Source organism: Rhineura floridana, chromosome 4 (genome assembly GCF_030035675.1).
Source record: "Rhineura floridana isolate rRhiFlo1 chromosome 4, rRhiFlo1.hap2, whole genome shotgun sequence".
NCBI classification, from domain to species: Eukaryota; Metazoa; Chordata; class Lepidosauria; order Squamata; family Rhineuridae; genus Rhineura; species Rhineura floridana.
This window is the reverse complement of record NC_084483.1, coordinates 142,698,033-142,718,107: the sequence shown is the minus strand read 5'-3', so window position 1 is coordinate 142,718,107 and position 20,075 is coordinate 142,698,033. Positions and strand designations below refer to the sequence as shown.

Genomic DNA, 20,075 nt, shown 5'->3' with positions numbered 1-20,075 from the left:
TTAACCTGTGTTGGTCTTCCTTCCAATGCTAGACTGATACTCTTAGGATTGCTGACCTCACTTCCTACTTCCTCTTTCTCTGCTTCCACTCCTCACTTGGAGGGGAGACCTTTTGGATCTCTCTTCACCTGAGATGCTGGAACAAGCATGCCTTGTTGTATCTCCACCTTACTTAGCCAGAACTAGGGAGCTTTCCTGTCAAACATGTATTGCCTTTAATAAATGACAGTTTGTTGTTTCTTAAAGCCAGAGTCTCAGGGCCAGTTCACATGGCGACTTACTCTGAGATGAGTTCTACTTGCATGCCCGTTTAATTCACAGCAATCACATGACGTAGGAGGCAAAGGGAAGGCATCCCAGTGCTTTTAGCTTTTAATGCACAGCAAATCGATCCAATTTTAATCCAAAAAGGGAAGGAAAAACCATCTGTGCTTCGCATCTCTAGGGACTTGCAGACGCTTAGCTCCAACGCTTTTGTGAGTCCACGCCCACTCCCTCCTGCTCCCTTTGTTATGTCATTTCTTGCTGGCTCCCGTTCTGCAAGCCTGCTGCAAATGGTGCTTTCCCCCCCCCTTTCCCTCCTAACTTGTGCAAAAAAGCGTAACATTGTTCAAACAAATACTTGTATTTCTGCTGGATTCTGAAAATACAAATAATCAAACTTGAGGATTTTTTCTTTATGAAACTTATTCTGGAACAAACTGAGCATGCTCAGTTGCTAAGGTAACCAGAGGAAGTGATAGTTTGACCTTAAGAGGGCATGGCCATTAGGAAGGTGTGTGATTGACACTTTCCCTTCAGTATGAACAGAAAACAGTGATTGGCAGGCAGGGAGTGTGATCTTTAAACTCCCATTGCGATGGAAAAAGCTTTGTCTTCAAAACGGAGTTCAGCTCCAGTGTGAATGAGCCCTTTGTATGACTGAATAGTGTAAAGTGTGCTCCTTCAACAGGGATTCTATTACAGTTCAGCTTCTGCCAGCATTCAACTCTGATGCTAACAGAATGTGTGTGTGGGTTTCCTTGGTCACTCAGAGGCAGGATGCCTGTCATACCTTGTCTTGCCCAAGCAGACATGCCCTCCCCACCACTAGCCTTTTATCTATGAGAGGCTGGCGTGGGGCTTCTTTGGGCACTCATACAGGAAACACTTGTCAAGCATCACCTCAGAATGCACAATCCAGAAAGCTTCTCTGGACAGCCAAAAATTGTATATCTTCAAGCATAATGATGTAAATGTTTCTAAAAATGCTGAATTAGAAAATTGCATTAGCCAATCCAAGGAAAGGAAAGTATCACTTTCAGCATTAAAAAACCCTGTACTTTAAATGTACAGAATCTGTGGGTTGATGATCCTTTGCACTGTTGCACTAACAAAGATCCAGCCCTGGGTCCACCTCCAATATATTGTATTGTTTTGACATTTTGATGTATGCTGCCATTGGTTCCTTTTGGGAGGAAAGGCAGGATACAACTTTAATAAATACATAAATGAAATAAAAATGTGGTAGTCACTACTAGTGTTTCCCTAGCACCATGCTCTAACAATCCATGTGGCATAGCTGTGACTTTCCAAAGAGAAGGACATTATGGCATGGTTAAAGAAGGAGAAAAAGGATCCCTTTGAATTCTACTAAACACTACTTTATCTCCATCAGTGGGCATCCTACATGGTTGCATCAGTAGGTGAAGTGAGACAGGAAGGATTTATCCAATGGCCTGGCTTCAACCAACTACCATTTGGCTCCTCCCTTCCTAGAACTGTCTCTGTTAGGGATCATTCCACCTGACTTCATCATAAGAAGTGGTGAGACAACAAGGCTCCACTCATAAACTTAGTTAACAAACTGCCATTACACTCCTCACCTCCCAGACATATCTCCTGCATATCTTACCATTGCAACTGGCCATTACGTAAAAGTTTGTTCCTGAATTTACTTATGTTTCTTATCTTTCTTTCCTCTGGTATCAAGCCTAATTGTAAGTCATTCATGAAAATTTTAAACTGACTTGAAACTTGGAAGAAAGACAGTATATACATGTAGTAAACACAGAGGATTGTATTCAACTAATCCCTATTCAGAACAGACTCACTGAAATTAATAAACCTAAATTAGCTGTGTCTTGTTAATTTCAATGGGTCTACTCTGAGTAGGATTAGCACTAAATACCACATATGTATCTTTTAATGGCTGCTTCTGACCTCTAAGACTATGGAAACAGGTGAAAATCTATGCCTGCCATATGTTATAATGATGACAGGGTTGGCTATTTTTCTAAGTATAGATGGCTATAACCTGCCTGCCAGTCATGGGACAAAACTAAGTTGCAGTAATCAAAATAATTGAAGTAGACTCTATATGCATGCCTTCTGCATGAGAGAGAACACATTGAAAGTACATGGGCACCATGCAAACGTGTTGGCACACTAAAAAAACCCAGCTAACAAAAGACATAAAATTAAACATATTAATTTGCTTTTAAGATTATAACATCATGATAATTAGTGAGCTGGATCTCTCAGACTTTGTTCCTGCTGGCAGAGCCATACCTTGAACAAACTTCCTCTTAGGTGATATTTCCTTTGAAAGTGGAGAGTAGACTTGCTAATTCCTCTCTCTTCCTGCAGCCACCAGCACCATTGCTTACACTGCTATGGAGGATTAGGAGATCCTCTACAATACTGTTGGAGGTGGCAAGGTGCTGGGGGCTGTAGGAGGAGGGGGAATTGGCAAAAGTTCCCCTCCACCAGCAAGATTCCTCTGCTAAATCAAAAGCCTTCTGTGGGCAAAAGCAGTCATTCTGTTTGCAGAAGGTGACGTTTTTGAGAGGAAGACTGCATTCCTAAACATAGTTATTAAATTTCCATTTATTAATAAAAACATTTTTACAGTTGGAGCATGAACACTCCAAAATAAGCACTCATGCACCTTTAGCCTCAAGGAAAAAAGGAAACTGTGTATGGCTGAATATATTATAACTTGAAAAGTATGTTTCATCTTACCTTAAGGAGCTATACACATACCACAAAAAACAACTCAATTCAACATTTAGAGTTAGGTAGCGCTCCTTATCCTCAAATGTCTAAAGAGGAAAAAAGGTAAGACATTTAATTCTGTCAACAAACAAAACAATATTACCTTAGGCTATAAGCAGTTTCAAAGGTATTGGTATCAGTAATCTTGCATTTTACACCCAGTAATACTTGTTGAAATTTGTAGACTAACACGGAGAATTGTATCTGATTTAAGTCCCACTCGGAATAGACCTACTTAAATCAATGGACTTAAGTTAGGAACATAGGAAGCTGCAAGTCAGGCCGCTGGTCCATCTAGCTAAATATTATCTAGTCTAGCTGGCAGCAGCTCTCCAAGGATCTTTTCCAGACCTACCTGGAGAAGCCAAGGATTAAATCTAGGACTTTCTGCATTTCAAATCATGTGCTCCACCCGCTGAACTACTATGACTTCTCCCCAACTATCTACAATGGGTCTATTCTGAGTATGACTTCATCAAATAGGAATGAGAAAACAAATGAGCTTGTTTGTCTGTCCTCTATACTATTTTTGTCATGGGTTGCATTCTGTTATTCACATTACTTTTCTTTTTCTCTTTGCCACATTAGCCAGCTTGCTTGCTTACTGCTGCTGCTGCTGCTGGGCTGCCACCACCGCCCTCTCCCTGTTGGACTTCTTTGCTGCAGGTTGCCATGCCTTGCAGGACCAGGCCCCCAGGTACTCAGCCAGCTGTTGCTGATTTTGTCCACCTGTCCCTTCCCTGGAGGGAATAAGTAAGTTGGCTGGCTGAGGTGGCTTGGGAGACCCAGTGCCTGCAGGAAGAAGGGGACCATCATTGCCCACAGAAGAGGGAGAGCCATCTGCTGCAGCTGCCTGTCTGCCTGCCTGCCGCTCGGCTATCACCACCCCTCTTTTTGTTGGAATTCTGTGCTGCAGGTTGCCAGGCCTCCAGGTACTCAGCCAGCTGTTGCTGATTTCATCCACTTGTCCCTTCTCTGGAGGAGATACATAAGCTGGCTGGCCCAGGTGGCTCCTGCTTTGTAGATTCCCTGGCTTTTTGTGGGACTTGCGGGTCTTGAGTTATGTGCCTGGGAGAGAGGACTCAGAGCCAAGTGGCAAGATTTGAGCCCCCCCCCCCAATTAGTGTAGTGATGGGTAGAGGGAGATATGGCGTTCTGAGGACTTACCAGTTAAGGGGAATGCAGCCCAGGCAGTTAACGACTGTGCCTTGTTCCAGTCCTCCCCACACCTGCAGGTTTGTTGGTTGCCCTATCAGCCTCCGGATGCTGCTCCTAAACCTCAGACCACTGCATAATAAGATCTCCCTCATTCATGATTTAATTGTGGATGAGGCAACTGATCTGGCATGTATAACCAAGACCTGGGTGGGTGAGCAGGGAGGAGTCAGTCTCTCCCAGCTATGTCCATCAGGGTACCTGGTTCAGCATCAGGGTAGACCTGAGGGTCAGGGAGCGGGGGTTGCTGTATAGGAGCTCCATCTCCCTCTGCAAGCACCCTGTCTATGTGACTACTGGTCTGGAGTGTTTGCACCTTGTGTTGGGTCAGCGGGACAGACTGGGAATTCTGTTGGTGTACTGCCACCCGGCTGCCCAACAGACTTCCTGGCTGAGCTGACGGAGGTGGTCTCGGGTGTACTGTTGAGATTCCCCAGACTGTTGGTTCTGGGGGATGTCAACATCCATGCCGAGGCCACTTTATCTGGGGCAGCTCAGGATTTCATGGTTTCCATGACAACCATGGGACTGTCCCAACATGCCATGGCCCAACACATCTAGCAGGGCATACTCTAGACTTGGTTTTTGCAACTGGACATGGAGATGGTGATCTGAATGTGGGGGGGCCTTACATCTGTCATGGACAGATCACTGCTTGCTGAAGTTTAGATTTACAGCAGCTTTCCCCCTCTGCAAGGGTGGGAAACTATTAAGTTGGTCCACCCCCAGAGACTTATGGATCTGGATGGTTTCCAAAGGGCTCTGGGGAGTTTTACGGCTGATAGGGCTGGCACTCCTGTCGAAACCCTGGTTGAACTATGGAATACAGAAATGACCCAGGTGGTTGACATGATTGCTCCTGAGCACCCTCTCCTGTGTAGAGCTCATACGGCTGCATAGTATACCCCAGAGCTGAGAGTGATGAAACAATATAGGAGACAGCTTGAGTGCACATGGACACAAACTCCTAGTGGATGCAATTACACACAGGTAAGTGCCTATGGTATACTATATTTAGGGGCAGTGAGGGCAGCAAAAAAACCCAATAGTTTGCTGCCACTATCAAATCATCAATGTGCCGCCCAGCGGAGCTCTTCAGAATTGTCTGGGGGCTATTACATGCTGGCCCAAAAAACATGGTAGAACCATCTGAGGCCCGCTGTAATGAATTTGCTAGGCACTTCCAGGATAAAATCTTTAGCATCTGCCAGGACTTAGACTCCAGTGTTATAGCAGGTGAATCAAGTGGGGTTTCCAGAGCACAGCCTTGTCCTGATTTCTTGGATGAGTTTCAGTTGGTACAGCTTGAGGATGTTGGCAAGGTGCTTGGACAGGTTCGTGCAACCACTTCTGTGTTGGATCCTTGCCCTTCTTGGCTAATAAAAGCTAGCAGGGATGGAACAGCCGGCTGGGCCAGGGAAGTGATTAATGCCTCTCTGCGAGAGGGGGTGGTCCCTGGCTGCCTGAAAGAGGTGGTAGTGAGACCGCTCCTGAAGAGACCCTCCCTGGACCCAGAAAATCTTAACTATAGGCCAGTAGCAAATGTTCCATTCCTGAGCAAGGTCCTTGAACGAGTGGTGGCAGGTCAGCTCCAGACACTCTTGGATGACACCGATTATCTGGATCCATTTCAGTCAGGTTTCAGGCCTTGTTTTGGCACGGAAACAGCCTTGGTCGCCCTGTATGATGACCTCTGTCGGTAGAGAAACAGGGGGAGTATGACTCTGTTGATTCTCCTTGATCTCTCAGCAGCTTTCAATACCATCGACCATGGTATCCTTTTGGGAAGACTGGCTGAGTTGGGAGTGGGAGGGACTGCATGTCGATGGTTCCGCTCCTACTTGGTGGGTCGGCTTGGGGAACATTGCTCAGCCCCCTGGACTCTCCAGTATGGGGTTCCATAGGGTCAGTTCTGTCCCCCATGCTGTTCAACATCTACATGAAACTGTTGGGTGCGGTCATCTGGAGCTTTGGAGATGATGACACGCAGCTCTATTTCCCCTTTTCATCTTCTTCAGGTGAGGCTGTCAATGTGCTGAACCAGTGCCTGGCTGCGACAATGGACTGGATGAGGGCTAATAAACCGAGGCTCAATCCAGACAAGACTAAGATGCTGCTAGTGGGTGGTTCTTCTGACTGGATGGTGGATGTCCAACCTGTCCTGGATGGGGTTGCACTCCCCCTGAAGGAGCAGATTTGTAGCTTGGGGCTTCTCCTAGAACCATCTCTGTCACTTGAGGCTCAGGTAGCCTCGGTGGCACGGAGTGCCTTCTACAAACTTCGGTTGGTGGCCCAGCTGTGCCCCTATCTGGACAGGGATAACCTGGCTTCAGTTGTCCATGCTCTTGTAACCTTCAAGTTAGATTACTGCAATGCACTCTACGTGGGGCTACCTTTGAAGACAGTTTGGAAACTGCAGCTTGTACGAAACGCAGCGGCCAGACTGGTAACAGGGACATATGAAACAGATTCTGGCCCGCTTGCATTGGCCGCCTGTATGTTTCCGAGCTCAATTCAAGGTGCTGGTTTTAACCTAGAAAGCCTTACACGGCTTAGGACTACAATACCTGATGGAACGTCTCTCCCGACACGAACACACCCGTACGCTACGCTCCACATCAAAGGTCCTCCTCCGGGTGCCTACTCTGAGGGAAGCTGGGAGATGGCAAGAAGGGAGAGGGCCTTCTCAGTGGTGGCCGCCAAATTATGGAATGATCTCTCTGACGAGGTGCGCCTGGTGCCAACACTGTTATCTTTTCAGCACCAGGTCAAGACTTTCCTCTTCTCCCAGGCATTTTAGCATGTTTTTTTTTTAAATTGTGTTTTTAAATTGTTTTTGTGTTTTAAAATTTGTATATTTGTTTTTAATGTTTTTAATTGTTGTAAACCGCCCAGAGAGCTTCGGCTTTGGGGCGGTATATATATTAAATAAATAAATATGCAGAGAGAAAGATCAGTTAATGAATTTTGGGAACTATGCTCTTAAGATGAGAGCAAGTGCCTGGATGCCTGTTCTGCCATCAGATCTCAACATATTTCCTGTAAGGGTCAATCTCACATGAATTCCTATTTAGACATCTGGATGCCCTATACTGACTTGTATATTTAATTTAAGATGGATGTACTGATAGTTACTGTACCCTTAATGTGAGCTTACAGTGTTTGTTTTTGTTGGTGTTTTTTTGTTTCCCCCTTCATTTTTGTTCATTCTTTGTTAAATTCACTATAAAAATTAATTTAAAAATCGCATAATGCTAAAGCATTAGACCCTTTACTTTTTTGGGAGCAGGGTCCCAATGTCTCCAATGTCCTATGAGCCAATCAGCATAAACAGAGAATGAGTTGGCCGCTAACAGGAATCTTCTAACATGCTTCCTTCTCCTTTCCTGCTTATTGGAACCAATCAGTGTGAAAGGAAGTGAGTCAGCCACTGAGAAGACTCTTCTCAGTAGCTAACACACACCCCTTCATGCTCATTGGCTCCTAAGGATGTCTGTTGCTATGGGAGAGGTTGCATGCAAGAAGAACTGAGGAGTATGGAGATGACAACAGAGACAACGTAAGTGAGCGAGGGGATGTGGCATGGCTATCATGAAGGGACCCTGCACTTCTGAATTTGTCACTACACTACTGCTGAGATGAGAAAAAACAGTGATCTAAACCAAAAAGTAATATAAGGATTAGGTCAGATAAAGGAAGATTTATCCAGATTTATTGATAGTATGAGTTTGGAGGCACATTAGTATTATTTCAGTGCCTGTTTTCAACAAAGGCCCAGACGGATGGAGGCATGGACCCTCTTCTAGAACTGTTCAGTAGGATGCTGGTGAAAATCTTTGAGGTTAAAGACAGTCCCAAATGGCACAATACTTCAACTGCTGAGTAGTATATGTAAATCAGATGTATTTCTGATGAGAACATTTGATAAAGTCCTGGAGGTACGACTCCAAGATATCTACTAAGAACTTTTTATTCCTTTGGTTAATAGTTTCCGTTAATGGTCTTTAATATTTCTAAAGTTGTCCCCCCCCCCCTTTTAGCCATTTTTGTCTCTTCCAATAACTTAAATCTCACATGTTCCTAAAGTCAGGATGAGTAGCAAGCATTTAAATAGATTTAAAAATCTTTTCTATCTCCATGCTGTGTTCTTTTTAACTGCTTGCTCCAAATCGTAAGCTCCAACTTATATTTGAATGAGGAGAGAGGTCAATGTTTAGTTCCGGATCACAATTATTTTCTGAAGGTATGTATTAGATGTACCCCAAGGGGTGTGTGAGCACACACACGTGCATAGACAAACAGACAGAGATTGATTGCCTACCTGTTGTAGACTGAAGGGTGATGGCCAGCCTGTGGCACCCCAATTTATGTGTGCTATCACTTCTCAAAGCACCCTAATACTGAGCAAGAAAAACTTCAAGAGCTGCAGGTTCAATTTAATATCGGAGGGAGCAACTGCTAGCTGACTCCCCAATCACTGCTGATCAAGTTCAGCCTGTTTCCCCCTTAACAGCCCACCCCTCGTCCAAGCATGTATTGTGACAGTGTGGTCTGATACACATGGAAGAGCCCTGAGTCAAGAGTACACAAGCAAACCCCTGGTGCCAAATTAAGCTTTATTGAGATTACAGACAGATATTTTATGAAGGGGAAAACAGATTGGTAGCAAATCAACAACAACAATTTAAGTATCTAACATTGCAATTCTATAGCTACTTACCTGGGAATAGAGATGTGGAAGCCAGGAAAAAAAACTTGAAAAATGTGGAAAAAATGTTTTTTTCTCCATTCTTTGCCTGAAAGAGTGGGGGTCCCCACTTTTTTCCAATTTTTCTCCAGGACTTCACATCTCTACCTGGAAATAAGCTCCACTGAACTCAGTGAGACTTACTTTTGAGCAGACATGTATTAATTTTTTTGTTTATTATTTTATTTATATCCCACCCTTCTTCCCAGTAGGAGCCCAGAGCGGCAAACAAAAGCACTAAAAACACTTTAAAACATAATAAAAGCAGACTTTAAAATACATTAAAACAAAACATCTTTAAAAAAATTTTTTTTAAAGCTTTGAAGACATCTTAAAAAAAGTTTAAAAACATTGTTTAAAAAAGTTTAAAAACATATTAAAAAGCAATTCCAACAGAGAAGCAGACTGGGATAAGGTCTCAACTTAAAAGGCTTGTAGGCGCTGAAAAGGTAACAGAGATGGTGCCTGTCTAATATTTAAGGAGACGGAATTCCACAGGATAGGTTCCACCACACTAAAGATCCGTTTCCTATGTTGTGCAGAATGGACTTCCTGATAAGAAAAGGCCCTCACCTGCAGAGTGCAGTGATCGACTGGATATATAAGGGACAAGATAATCTTTCAGGTATCCTGGTCCCAAGTTGTATAGGGCTTTGTACACCAAAACTAGAACCTTGAACTTCGTCTAGTAGCAAATGGGCAGCCAGTGCAATTCTTTCAGCAGCAGAGTGACATGTTGGCGATACCCTGCTCCAGTGAGCAGTCTCACCGCCGCATTTTGCACCAGCTGCAGCTTCTGGACCAACCTCAAGGGCACATTACAGTAATCCAGCCTGGAAGTTACCAGTGCATGGACAACTGTGGCCAGGCTATCCCGGTCCAGAAACGGCCACAGCTGTCTTACCAGCCGAAGCTGGTAAAAGGCACTCCTAGCCACTGAGGTCACCTGGGCCTCTAGTGACAAAGATGGATCCAGGAGCACCCCCCAGACTATGGACCTGCTTTTTCAGAGGGAGTATGACCCCATCCAAACAGGCAACTGACCAATTATCTGAACTCAGGAACCACCAACCCACAGTGCCTCTGTCTTCCTAGGATTCAGATTCAATTGATTGGCCCTCATCCAGCCCACCACCGAGTCCAGGCACTGGTCCAGGGCTTGCATGGCCTCTCCCGATTCAGATGTTACAGAGAAATAGAGCTGGGTATTGTCAGTGTACTGCTGACACCTCACCCCAAATCTCCTGATGACCACTCCCAAGGGCTTCATATAGATGTTAAACAGCATGGGGGACAAGATGGTACCCTGTGGCACCCCACAGCACAACTGCCAGGGGGCCAAAAGACAATCGCCCAATGCTATTCTCTGAAAACAACCTTGGAGATAGGATTGGAACCATTGTAAAACAGTGCCTCCAATACCCGTCTTACCAAGTCGGCTCAGAAGGATACCATGGTCAACGACATCAAAAGCTGCTGAGAGATCAAGTAAGAGTAACAGGGTCGCACTCCCCCTGTCCTTCTCCCAATAAAGGTCATCCATCAGGTCAACCAAGGCTGATTCAGTCCCATAATCAGGCCTGAACCCAGATTGGAATGGGTCAAGATAATCAGTTTCATTGAAGAGTACTTGCAATTGCTGTGCCACAACCCTCTCAATCACTTTCCCTAGGAAGGGGCTATTTGTGACCAGTCTGTAATTGTCGCAGACCAATGGGTCCAGGGTTGGTTTTGTCAGGAGCGTTCGAATCTTTGCCTTAGGGTGGCTGGAACCATTCCATCCCACAACGATGCGTTGACCACACCCTGGATCCACTCGGTCAAACCCCCTTGGCAAGCTTTAATAAGCCACGAAGGGCAAAGGTCGATAGGACATGTTGCTGGCCGCATCATCACAACCACCTTGTCTACATCATCAGGCTGCATCAACTGAAACCATTCCCAAGAAGTTGCAGCAGACGTTGCACTGGACACCTCATTGGGAACTATAGTAGATGTGGATGGACATCAAGACTGCTATGGAGGTGAGCAACTTTCCCCTCAAAGTGCCTTGCAAACAATTCACAAACGGCCTCCGAAGGGTCTAAAACTCCATTTCCTGGAGTTGATGTCAACAGACCCCTGACAATACGGAAAAGCTCCACCAGATGGCTACTTGAGGATGCAACGGAGGCAAAGACGTGGGCTTTCTTCGCCGCCCTTACCGCCACACAGGAGGCATGGTTATGATGTTTTACTCATGCCCGATCAGCCTCACAGCACGTCTTTCGCCACTTGCACTCTAGCCGTCGTCCAGCCTGTTTCATTGCCCTCAGCTCAGTGATGTACCATGGTTCAAACCGGGCTCCACAATGCCGGAGAGGGCACTCAGGGGCAACTGTGTCAAGAGCCCGATGCACCTCACTGTTCCACAGTGTGATAAGGGCTTCAACAGGGTCAGCTGCTCTATCTACTGGGAACTCCCCCAGGGCATTCAGGAAACCAGTGGATTCCATTAGTCTCCGGGATGTAGAGGATTATTCTATAACTAATCTACATTAGACAGTCTTAAAAGGAATTTCAATTATTTTTTTTTGCAATGTTCACCCATAATGTTCAATAGATGAGAACTTTTCATAAGAAAGAATCCCTATTTTTAACCTTGCGGAATCAGGAGGGGGTTCATAGGGAGGAGGACCCTCAAATCAGGCATAACTATGCAGGTTTAAGCACACCTCTAGGGCAAGGATATTGACCCTTGAAACATGGCATGTTCAGCATGTAGGCAAAGGAAACCTGGGGAGATGGACTACTAGCACCTTTCAACAAACACAGGAAGGTGGAAGTAAAAGGAGAGGACAGAGAGATTTCCAATATAGTTGTAATAGACAAAACTATCAGACGAATTCAACCCTGTGCTTGGAGAATGCTTGAAACATGGACAGTTGCTATGTAATGGGAAGGTCAGGCCATTATGTCAGGTACATTGGATTTTTAGAGACAGGCATTTTATTCTCAGCGTTTTCTCTACAACATACTCCTGAAAATGAACTATATATAAAGAGGGAAATACTTTGTATACTGAAAAATTCTATAGAGCTCTATCCAACAATGCACAGATTACTTTAAAACAGAAATAAACTATTAAAAGCTTACCGGATTTGTAACTACTGGCATAATCTTATGAGCTCCAGCAACTGGACAATTCAGTGTTGTCTGAGGTGAACTAGGGTAATAAAAAATAAATAGCATGTCAAGTGAGAAGCTGATCAGCACTATCACTATGTTTTAGCCCTAAATACAAACAGTGAAAGAACTCAGCTGGTCTTTGTTTGTTTTCCTCTTATCACAGCATAAGTAATACATGAATTCTAACTCTTCTAATTTCCTTTATTTTCTGTGTTTTCCCAGTCTTGCTGTAATCACAGTCTTATGAGACAGGAGAAGTACTCCTCACCTCTATCTTGCAGTTTGGGAGTGCTTCTGCACCCAACCTTTCTACAAGATTTATATACTATTTATTAAAATAAATAACACAAACAAAATAGTTTATTAGAATTTATATACCACCATTTACTCAAAGATTAAAGTAATTTACAACCATTTAAAATATAATTAAAATCAATACATTAAAAAGATAAAATAAAACACGAATAAATAAAACATGATTCCACAGCATCTGTAAACAGTTCAAGTGCAACAATTGGTACTGAGTTAATAAATATATTTTCAACAGACACCAGAAACACTTCACTTTCAGCACCTATTGCACTTCAGAGAGGAGGCAGTTCCATAGGCAGGATGCTACAACAGAAAAAGTCACTGCTAGATGGCCTTCTGCAGGCTGAGGTATGACCAGGTAGGCCTCACTTACAGATTTTAGTACCCAGGCAGGTCTATCCCTGCCATGAGTGGCAGCATGAATGGGTTCCTGTGAGGTTGCAAGAAGATGGCGGAGAGCAGCAGGCAAGCTGCTGGTGCTTTATTTTGAACACCCTCGCCACTCGGGACCTGTGCAGAGCAGAGTTACCAGCAGATGTGCAGTTGTGTCACCTTTATTTTTGAAAAGCTCTGGAGCTATCGAATGCTGCCTGCTCATCTCCACTGCTGCATCTTCCTTGCTGCCGCCCTCCCTGCTGGCCTTGTTGTCCAGTTTGGTGGAGGAGCAGCTGTACTATCTTCACTTTTGAAAGCCCTAGAGCCATCAAGTGCTGCCTGCCCATCTTTACCACCAAGCGCTGCCTGCCTGTCTTCACCGTGTCATTTTTTGCCGCCACCCTCCCCATTGGGCCTCTTGTTGTCCAGCCCAGCCGTGATGGCAGACCCGTACGCCGTGGTTAGGGTTAGAGTAGGCCCCCGCCCCTTTCCTCTCCGAGCCCATCATTTCCATCTCTTATTTTATGTATTTATTTATTAGATTTATTAGTTGCCCATCTGGCTGGTTGTCCAGCCACTCTGGGAAATATACAGAATAAAAACATATAAATATATTAAAACATTAAAATCTCAACAATATAAAAAACCTAACCCACCCATGCCGAACAGGCTTCTACTTCTTTCCTCTCCTTTCTTCCCGAGTCCATCGTTTCCACCTTTGCAGCAACCTACAAGAGCCAGAACATCCACAGCTTCATCCCTGTGATCAAGCTGAAGTACTGCTTACTGTGGACACCATCTATGTTGGCAAAAAGTTGGACTGCTCCTGCTCCTTTTCCTGTATTAGGACTGGCAGATGCAGTACCAGCAGGACACCTCAGTGATATCATCTTTTGATGTCAACATATTGATGTAAGAACTAGTAGACATTGTCCAACTGTTAGGAATTTATTAGGAAAGTGTTAGGAAAGTGTGATTTGTATTTTCATTGAAACTTGTTATTGTTGCTTTTTAATAATGTTATTACCTTTTATTTAATTTTTGTAAATTGTACTGTTTTTATTGATATGTATTTCTATATTTGTGTTTATTTTTTGCAAGCTGCCTTGAGCATCTTTTGGCCAAAAGGCGCGATAGAAATAACAACAACATCCCAAATTTGCACCAAATCGTGCTCAAGGCAGCTAACAGCGATAAAATCCAAAGTAAAAAAAACATAAAAGCAAGTTTGGTGAAATATAATTAAAAATAACCACTTAAAGACAGTTAAAAACACGTTTACAAATCAGCTTATCAGCCAAAAGCCTGTCTAAATAAAGATGTCTTTGTCTACTGGTGGAAGTCAGAGATGGGACTAGTCAGGCCTCCTTCACAAGGAGTACCAGAACCTGCAACACTGACAGAGAATGCTTCTCACAAGTTACTGACAAATGTGCTTCAGATGTTGGCAGGACAGACAGAAGGACCTTGCCTAATGATTTTAAAACCTGGGCAGGCTCATATGGGAGAATACAGTCTTTCAGATACCTGATCCCAAGTAGTGCAGGGCTTTGTAGCTCATACCCAGCACCTTGAATTGTGCCTGGAAACAGACCAGTATCCAGTGAAGCTGTAGTAACATGGAAGTCACACACTTCTTATAACCAGTCCTGGCCAATTGTCTGGTTGTAACATTATGAATCAGTAAGTTTCCACACATTTTTTAAAAAAGCATGCTACAGTAGTCCAAAGGGGATGTAACTAAGGCATGTGTCATTGTGGCTGGATCCAGCATTTCTCTCTATGTAATAAGGAACTAGATTGCCCTCTTGCTGTAGTTTGCATGGCTTCTGACAGATGGTGTTAGCCTTGTTAATTACAGAGTGACAACAATTAGAAGAGGGACATCGGTGGCAATACAAACAGTGCAGGGTATGAGTGGGAAAAGCACTGCTGAGCTGTGGGGTAACTATAACAGGAGTTCAATGAGGAGATAAGGGGATGGGAATAAAATGGGAATGATGGGGTAAAAAGTGGAGTTGAGTTGGCAAGCAGAGTGAGCAGCGGCTATCCTGTTCTCATTGGGCTCCTGAATAAGCAAGAGACTTGCCAGCAACCCCACCAATGTGGGCAACAACCAAAGCAGTATCTAGGGCTGTTCCAAGGTAAGGGTCTAAACAAGTAGAGTCCACAATAAAGGGTCAGGCAAGATGCAAAATCAGAGCAGTCTGTGGTCAGTTTGGGAGTCAGCAGGAGATCAGCTAACAGGCTGCTACACAGATGTTGTTCCAGCAACTCTTCCAGCCTAATGCTGGGTCTTTTGAGCTGGAGCTGCTGGAACAACATCCCATCCTCAGCTAACTCCTATCAACTACCTTCAGCCAGTGGTTTACTCAAGAGGAGATCTTTACTCCTGAAGAAACCTTGCTTGTAGTCAGGCACTTCTCCAGGTGGGCCATGTTCCCAACTCAGTGACTTGAGTTTGAGCAAGGTTGAGCTTGGCACAGGTTCGTCCTCAGTGTCAGAGGGTGCAGATGGCCCTTCCTCACCCTCATTGAAGGACCCTGGCCCAGGCTAGGGGTAAGAAGGCTAGAGTCTCTTGGTCATTCTTTGAAGAGGACTCCCCTGGCTGAAACCTGACGGGAACAGAGCTCCACTAGTTAAGAAATGGGTACAGTAGGCACAATTGTCTTTGCTGTGGAAATGCACTCCTGGCCTCCACTCCAACCTAGGTGTCCAGGTTCAATGTAAAATCTAGGAGTATATCAAATCTGAATCTTCAAGGCCAATGCAACCTCATCCAAGACAAGTTGAATCCCTATTTTCTGATCTTTTTTTTGACTGACCAGGACCTCCTGTCTTGTCTGGATTCATTTGTTCACCCTCGTCTAGTCCATTACTGACAGCAGACAGTGATTCACAGCAGCTTTCCTGGATGTAAATGGAACAGATTTAGGCAATGAACACACTAATCGCCAGAGCAAAGCATTTCCATTAGCCACACATGGAGGGAGAATGGGTTGATCTGCTGATCAGTTGTGGAAGCTCTTTGAAGGTGAATTAAAAAACAATAACACTCAAGCTGCTCCCACAAGGTTTTACAGTAAAAAGGGGTGGGGTCTGACTAGCATTGTGTGCCCCCGTTTTCAGAAGAGAGAGGTGGAGATGCACTGGAACCAGCAGAACAGTGAGTGTGTTTCTACCCATAGTAGGATGTAATCAGCAAAGCTTTGGCTGGTGATTATGGCCAGGAATATTTTGCCCAGCTTAGACTCATATGCTAACTGCACCAATTCCTAGTTAAAACTGTTTTGGCTAAGATGACATATGCTTTAGATACCTCATAATGGTACAACTGTAACCAGCTCTAAGTGAGACTGCCTTTGAAAAGTATGCAGAAACTGTAGCTTTTGCAAAAACCCACAGATCTGGTTCTCTGGAAAAGGTGGCTCCTTTGCTGCTTCAGTTGCACTAGCAACTAGTCTGCTTCCAGGCTCAATTCAAACTGCTGGTTATTTCTTTTAAAGCTCTAAATGGTTTAGGAACAGGATATATAGAGGACCATCTGTCCTTATATGATCCTGATCAGCATTAGAGATCAGCCAGAAAGGCTCTTTTATGTGTTCTGCCTTAATCCAAGGTACGATTGGTTGGAATTTCTGAGACCCTTCTCCATAGTTGTGCTCAGCTTGTGCAACTCCCTGCTCCGAGAGCACCATCTGGCTCCCTTCTTGACAAAATGTTGCCACCAACATTTTTATTTCATGAAGCAATTAACCTGTTTGGTTATCCCTATGGATTGTTTTATCTGCTGCCATGTCCGTTTATTTTTTAAAAGTTGGTTTTGATTCTTTTAAAATATGATTTAACTTTGACTGTTAATCATCTTGGCATGGAAATATGAATTTAAGTTCTCTTACATTCTATTTTGAATACTCAGAGCGCAAGAACATATTGATGCAAGACTCAGCAATAAAAACACTAACATCCCACTGCAACAACACATAACTACTTGAATACAAAAGAAAAAGGAGAATGAAATTAGTGTATTAATTTATTAGGACAATCTAAATGTTTATTTATGAACAATGATACATGTATGAATTCATACATATACATAAGGAAAAAACCTTTGCAGTTTAAGAACATCCCTATAGCCAATAGATATTTCTATCCAACTTTAAAAAACAGGGATATTAGGCAGCTATAGTGAATGCACCAGGGGGGCAGGAGACCTGACCTCTTCTCTCAGATATTGCACTGCCCTACAAATTTGTAAAAATGCAAATTCCTTCTGGGAAGACTGGCTGAGTTGAGAATAGGAAGACTGCATGGCAGTGGTTCCACTTGTACTTGGCGAGTCGGCTCCAGAAGGTGGTGCTTGGGGAACATTGCTCGGCACTCTGCACTCTCCTGTATGGGGTTCTGCAGGGGTCAGTTCTGTCCCCCATGCTGTTCAACATCTACATGAAACCATTGGATGCGGTCATCCGGAGCTTTGGAGCGTGTTGCCATCAGTATGCTGATGACACGCAGCTCTATTTCCCCTTTTCATCTTCTTCAGGTGCGGCTGTCAATGTGCTGAACCAGTGCCTGGCTGCGACAGTGGACTGGATGAGGGCTAATAAACTGAGGCTCAATCCAGACAAGACTAAGATGCTGCTAGTGGGTGGTTCTTCTGACTGGATGGTGGATGTCCAACCTGTCCTGGATGAGGTTGCACTCCCCCTGAAGGAGCAGGTTCGTAGCTTGCGGGTCCTCCTAGAACCATCTCTGTCACTTGAGGCTCAGGTAGCCTCGGTGGTACAGAGTGCCTTCTACCAACTTTGGTTGGTGGCCCAGCTACGCCGCTATCTGGACAGGGATAACCTGGCTTCAGTTGTCCATGCTCTGGTAACCTCCAAATTAGATTACTGCAATGCGCTCTCCATGGGGCTACCTTTGAAGACAGTTTGGAAACTGCAGCTTGTACAAAACACAGCGGCCAGATTGGTAACAGGGGCATATAAAACCGATTCTGGCCCGCTTGCATTGGCCGCCTGTGTGTTTCAGAGCTCGATTCAAGGTGCTGATTTTAACCTAGAAAGCCGTACACGGCTTAGGACCACAATTCCTGATGGAACACCTCTCCCGCCATGAACCCACTCGTACACTACACCCACATTAAAGGCCCTCCTCTGGGTGCCTACTCCGAGGGAAGCTGGCAAGAAGGGAGAGGACCTTCTCAGTGGTGGCCCCTAAATTATGGAATGATCTCTCTGACGAGGTGTGCCTGGTGCCAACACTGTTATCTTTTCGGCGCCAGGTCAATACTTTCCTCTTCTCCAGGCATTTTAGCATGTGCTTTTAAATTGCTTTTTAAAAATGTGTTTTTAAAATTGTATATTTGTTTTTAATTGTTGTAAATGGCCCAGAGAGCTTCGGCTATGGGGTGGTATACAAATGCAATAGATAGATTAGATAGATAGAAAAAGTAGAAGTCTTAGTCCATGATAATGGTCATCTTGGAAAAGAAGCAGGTGGATGCTTCTCTCTGCTCAAGCTTAATGGACAACATGCAGGAATGTTAATCCCCTCAGAAAGGACAGAGGAAGAGAAAGCCAGGTAACGCCACCATTTAGGAAGTTACATCATGAGAAACAGGTACATGGAGAAATTCCCCAAATATCTCTTAAAGGGAACATCTCCCTTTTTACAAGGGAACATGCAAGTTTGCTTATTCTAAGAGTTTCAGACTTTACAGTCGGGATTTTTTCTGAATGTTTTGTGTATTGCCATGAAAACTTAGAGGGTTGTTAAGCAAGTGTTTGGACCTTGGATTTCAGGAAAGCCGATTTTAGCAAGCTCAGGGAAATGATGGGTAGGATCCCGTGGCTAGATAGACTAAAGAAAAAAGGAGCCCAAGAAGCGTGGGAGTTCATGAAGAACGTATTACAAAAAGCACAATCGCAAACAATTCCAAAGAGGAAGAAAAACAGAAGACATTGGAAAAAGCCAATGTGGCTACATGGAAGACTGCTCGAGGAGGTAAAAATAAGAAAGAGCACGTATAAAGAATGAAGGAAGGACGCGTCACCAAGGAAGAGTACCGACGAGCGGCTCGGGCTTGCAGGAATAGCGTAAGGAAAGCTAAAACCCAGAATGAGCTGAGGCTGGCGAGGGAAGCGAGGAACAACAAAGAGGGGTTTTTCAGATATGTTCGAAGCAAGAGAAAGACCAAGGAAACGGTGGGACTGCTGCTCAATGAGGATGGCAAAATGTTGACAGATAACAAGGAAAAGGCAGAACTGCTCAACGCCTATTTTGCCTCCGTTTTCTCCCAAAAAGGGAACAGTGTGCAACCTTGCATCGGTAGCAATCTCAGTAAGGGGTCGGGATTGCAGTTCAAGATTGATAAGCAGATAGTCAGGAAATACCTAGTTAACCTAAATGAGTTCAAATCTCCAGGGCCTGATGAACTGCATCCCAGAGTATTGAAGGAACTTGCTGATGTACTCTCGGAACCTCTTGCCATCATCTTTGAGAAATCCTGGAGAACGGGAGAGGTGCCGGAGGATTGGAGACGGGCAAACGTCGTCCCGCTCTTTAAAAAGGGTAAAAAAGAAGATCCGGGGAATTACAGGCCGGTCAGTCTGACTTCAATACCGGGAAAGATATTAGAACAGATAATAAAAGAGTCCATTGGCAACTATCTAGATGACAATGCTGTGATTAGTAGGAGCTAGCATGGGTTTGTCAAGAAAAAATCCTGTCAAACTAATCTCATCTCTTTTTTTGATCGGGTCACTAGCTTGGTGGAATGCTGTAGATGTCATCTATCTAGATTTCAGCAAAGTGTTTAACAAAGTCCCCCACGACCTTTTGATTAACAAACTCGTCAAATGCGGACTACATGGAAATACTGTCAGGTGGATTCACAACCGGTTGGAAAACCGTACTCAAAGAGTGGTCGTCGGTGGCTCTGCTTCGGACTGGAAGGAGGTTTCGAGTGGAGTGCCACAGGGTTCTGTCCTGGGGCCGATACTCTTCAACATTTTTATCAATGACTTAGATGACGGGGTGGAGGGAAGCCTTATGAAGTTTGCGGATGATACGAAACTGGGAGGGATAGCTAACACAATGGAAGACAGGAATAAAATCCAAAGGGACCTGGATAGACTAGAAAATTGGGCTGAAATTAATAAAATGAAATTCAATAAAGACAAATGCAAGATTCTGCATTTAGACCACAAAAACAAAATCC

General features: G+C 44.3%; 1 protein-coding gene across 1 annotated transcript in view; it reads right to left on the bottom strand.

The window, feature by feature from the left end:
- CATSPERE (catsper channel auxiliary subunit epsilon) overlaps window positions 1-20,075 on the bottom strand; it is a 236,210-nt gene that overhangs the window by 158,336 nt on the left and 57,799 nt on the right. The window contains exons 4-5 of the mRNA XM_061626112.1: window positions 12,134-12,203; window positions 3,004-3,083 (exon numbers count right to left, since the gene is read on the bottom strand). Coding sequence (XP_061482096.1) covers window positions 3,004-3,083; window positions 12,134-12,203 — 150 coding nt within the window. The remainder of the gene's footprint in view (window positions 1-3,003; window positions 3,084-12,133; window positions 12,204-20,075) is intronic.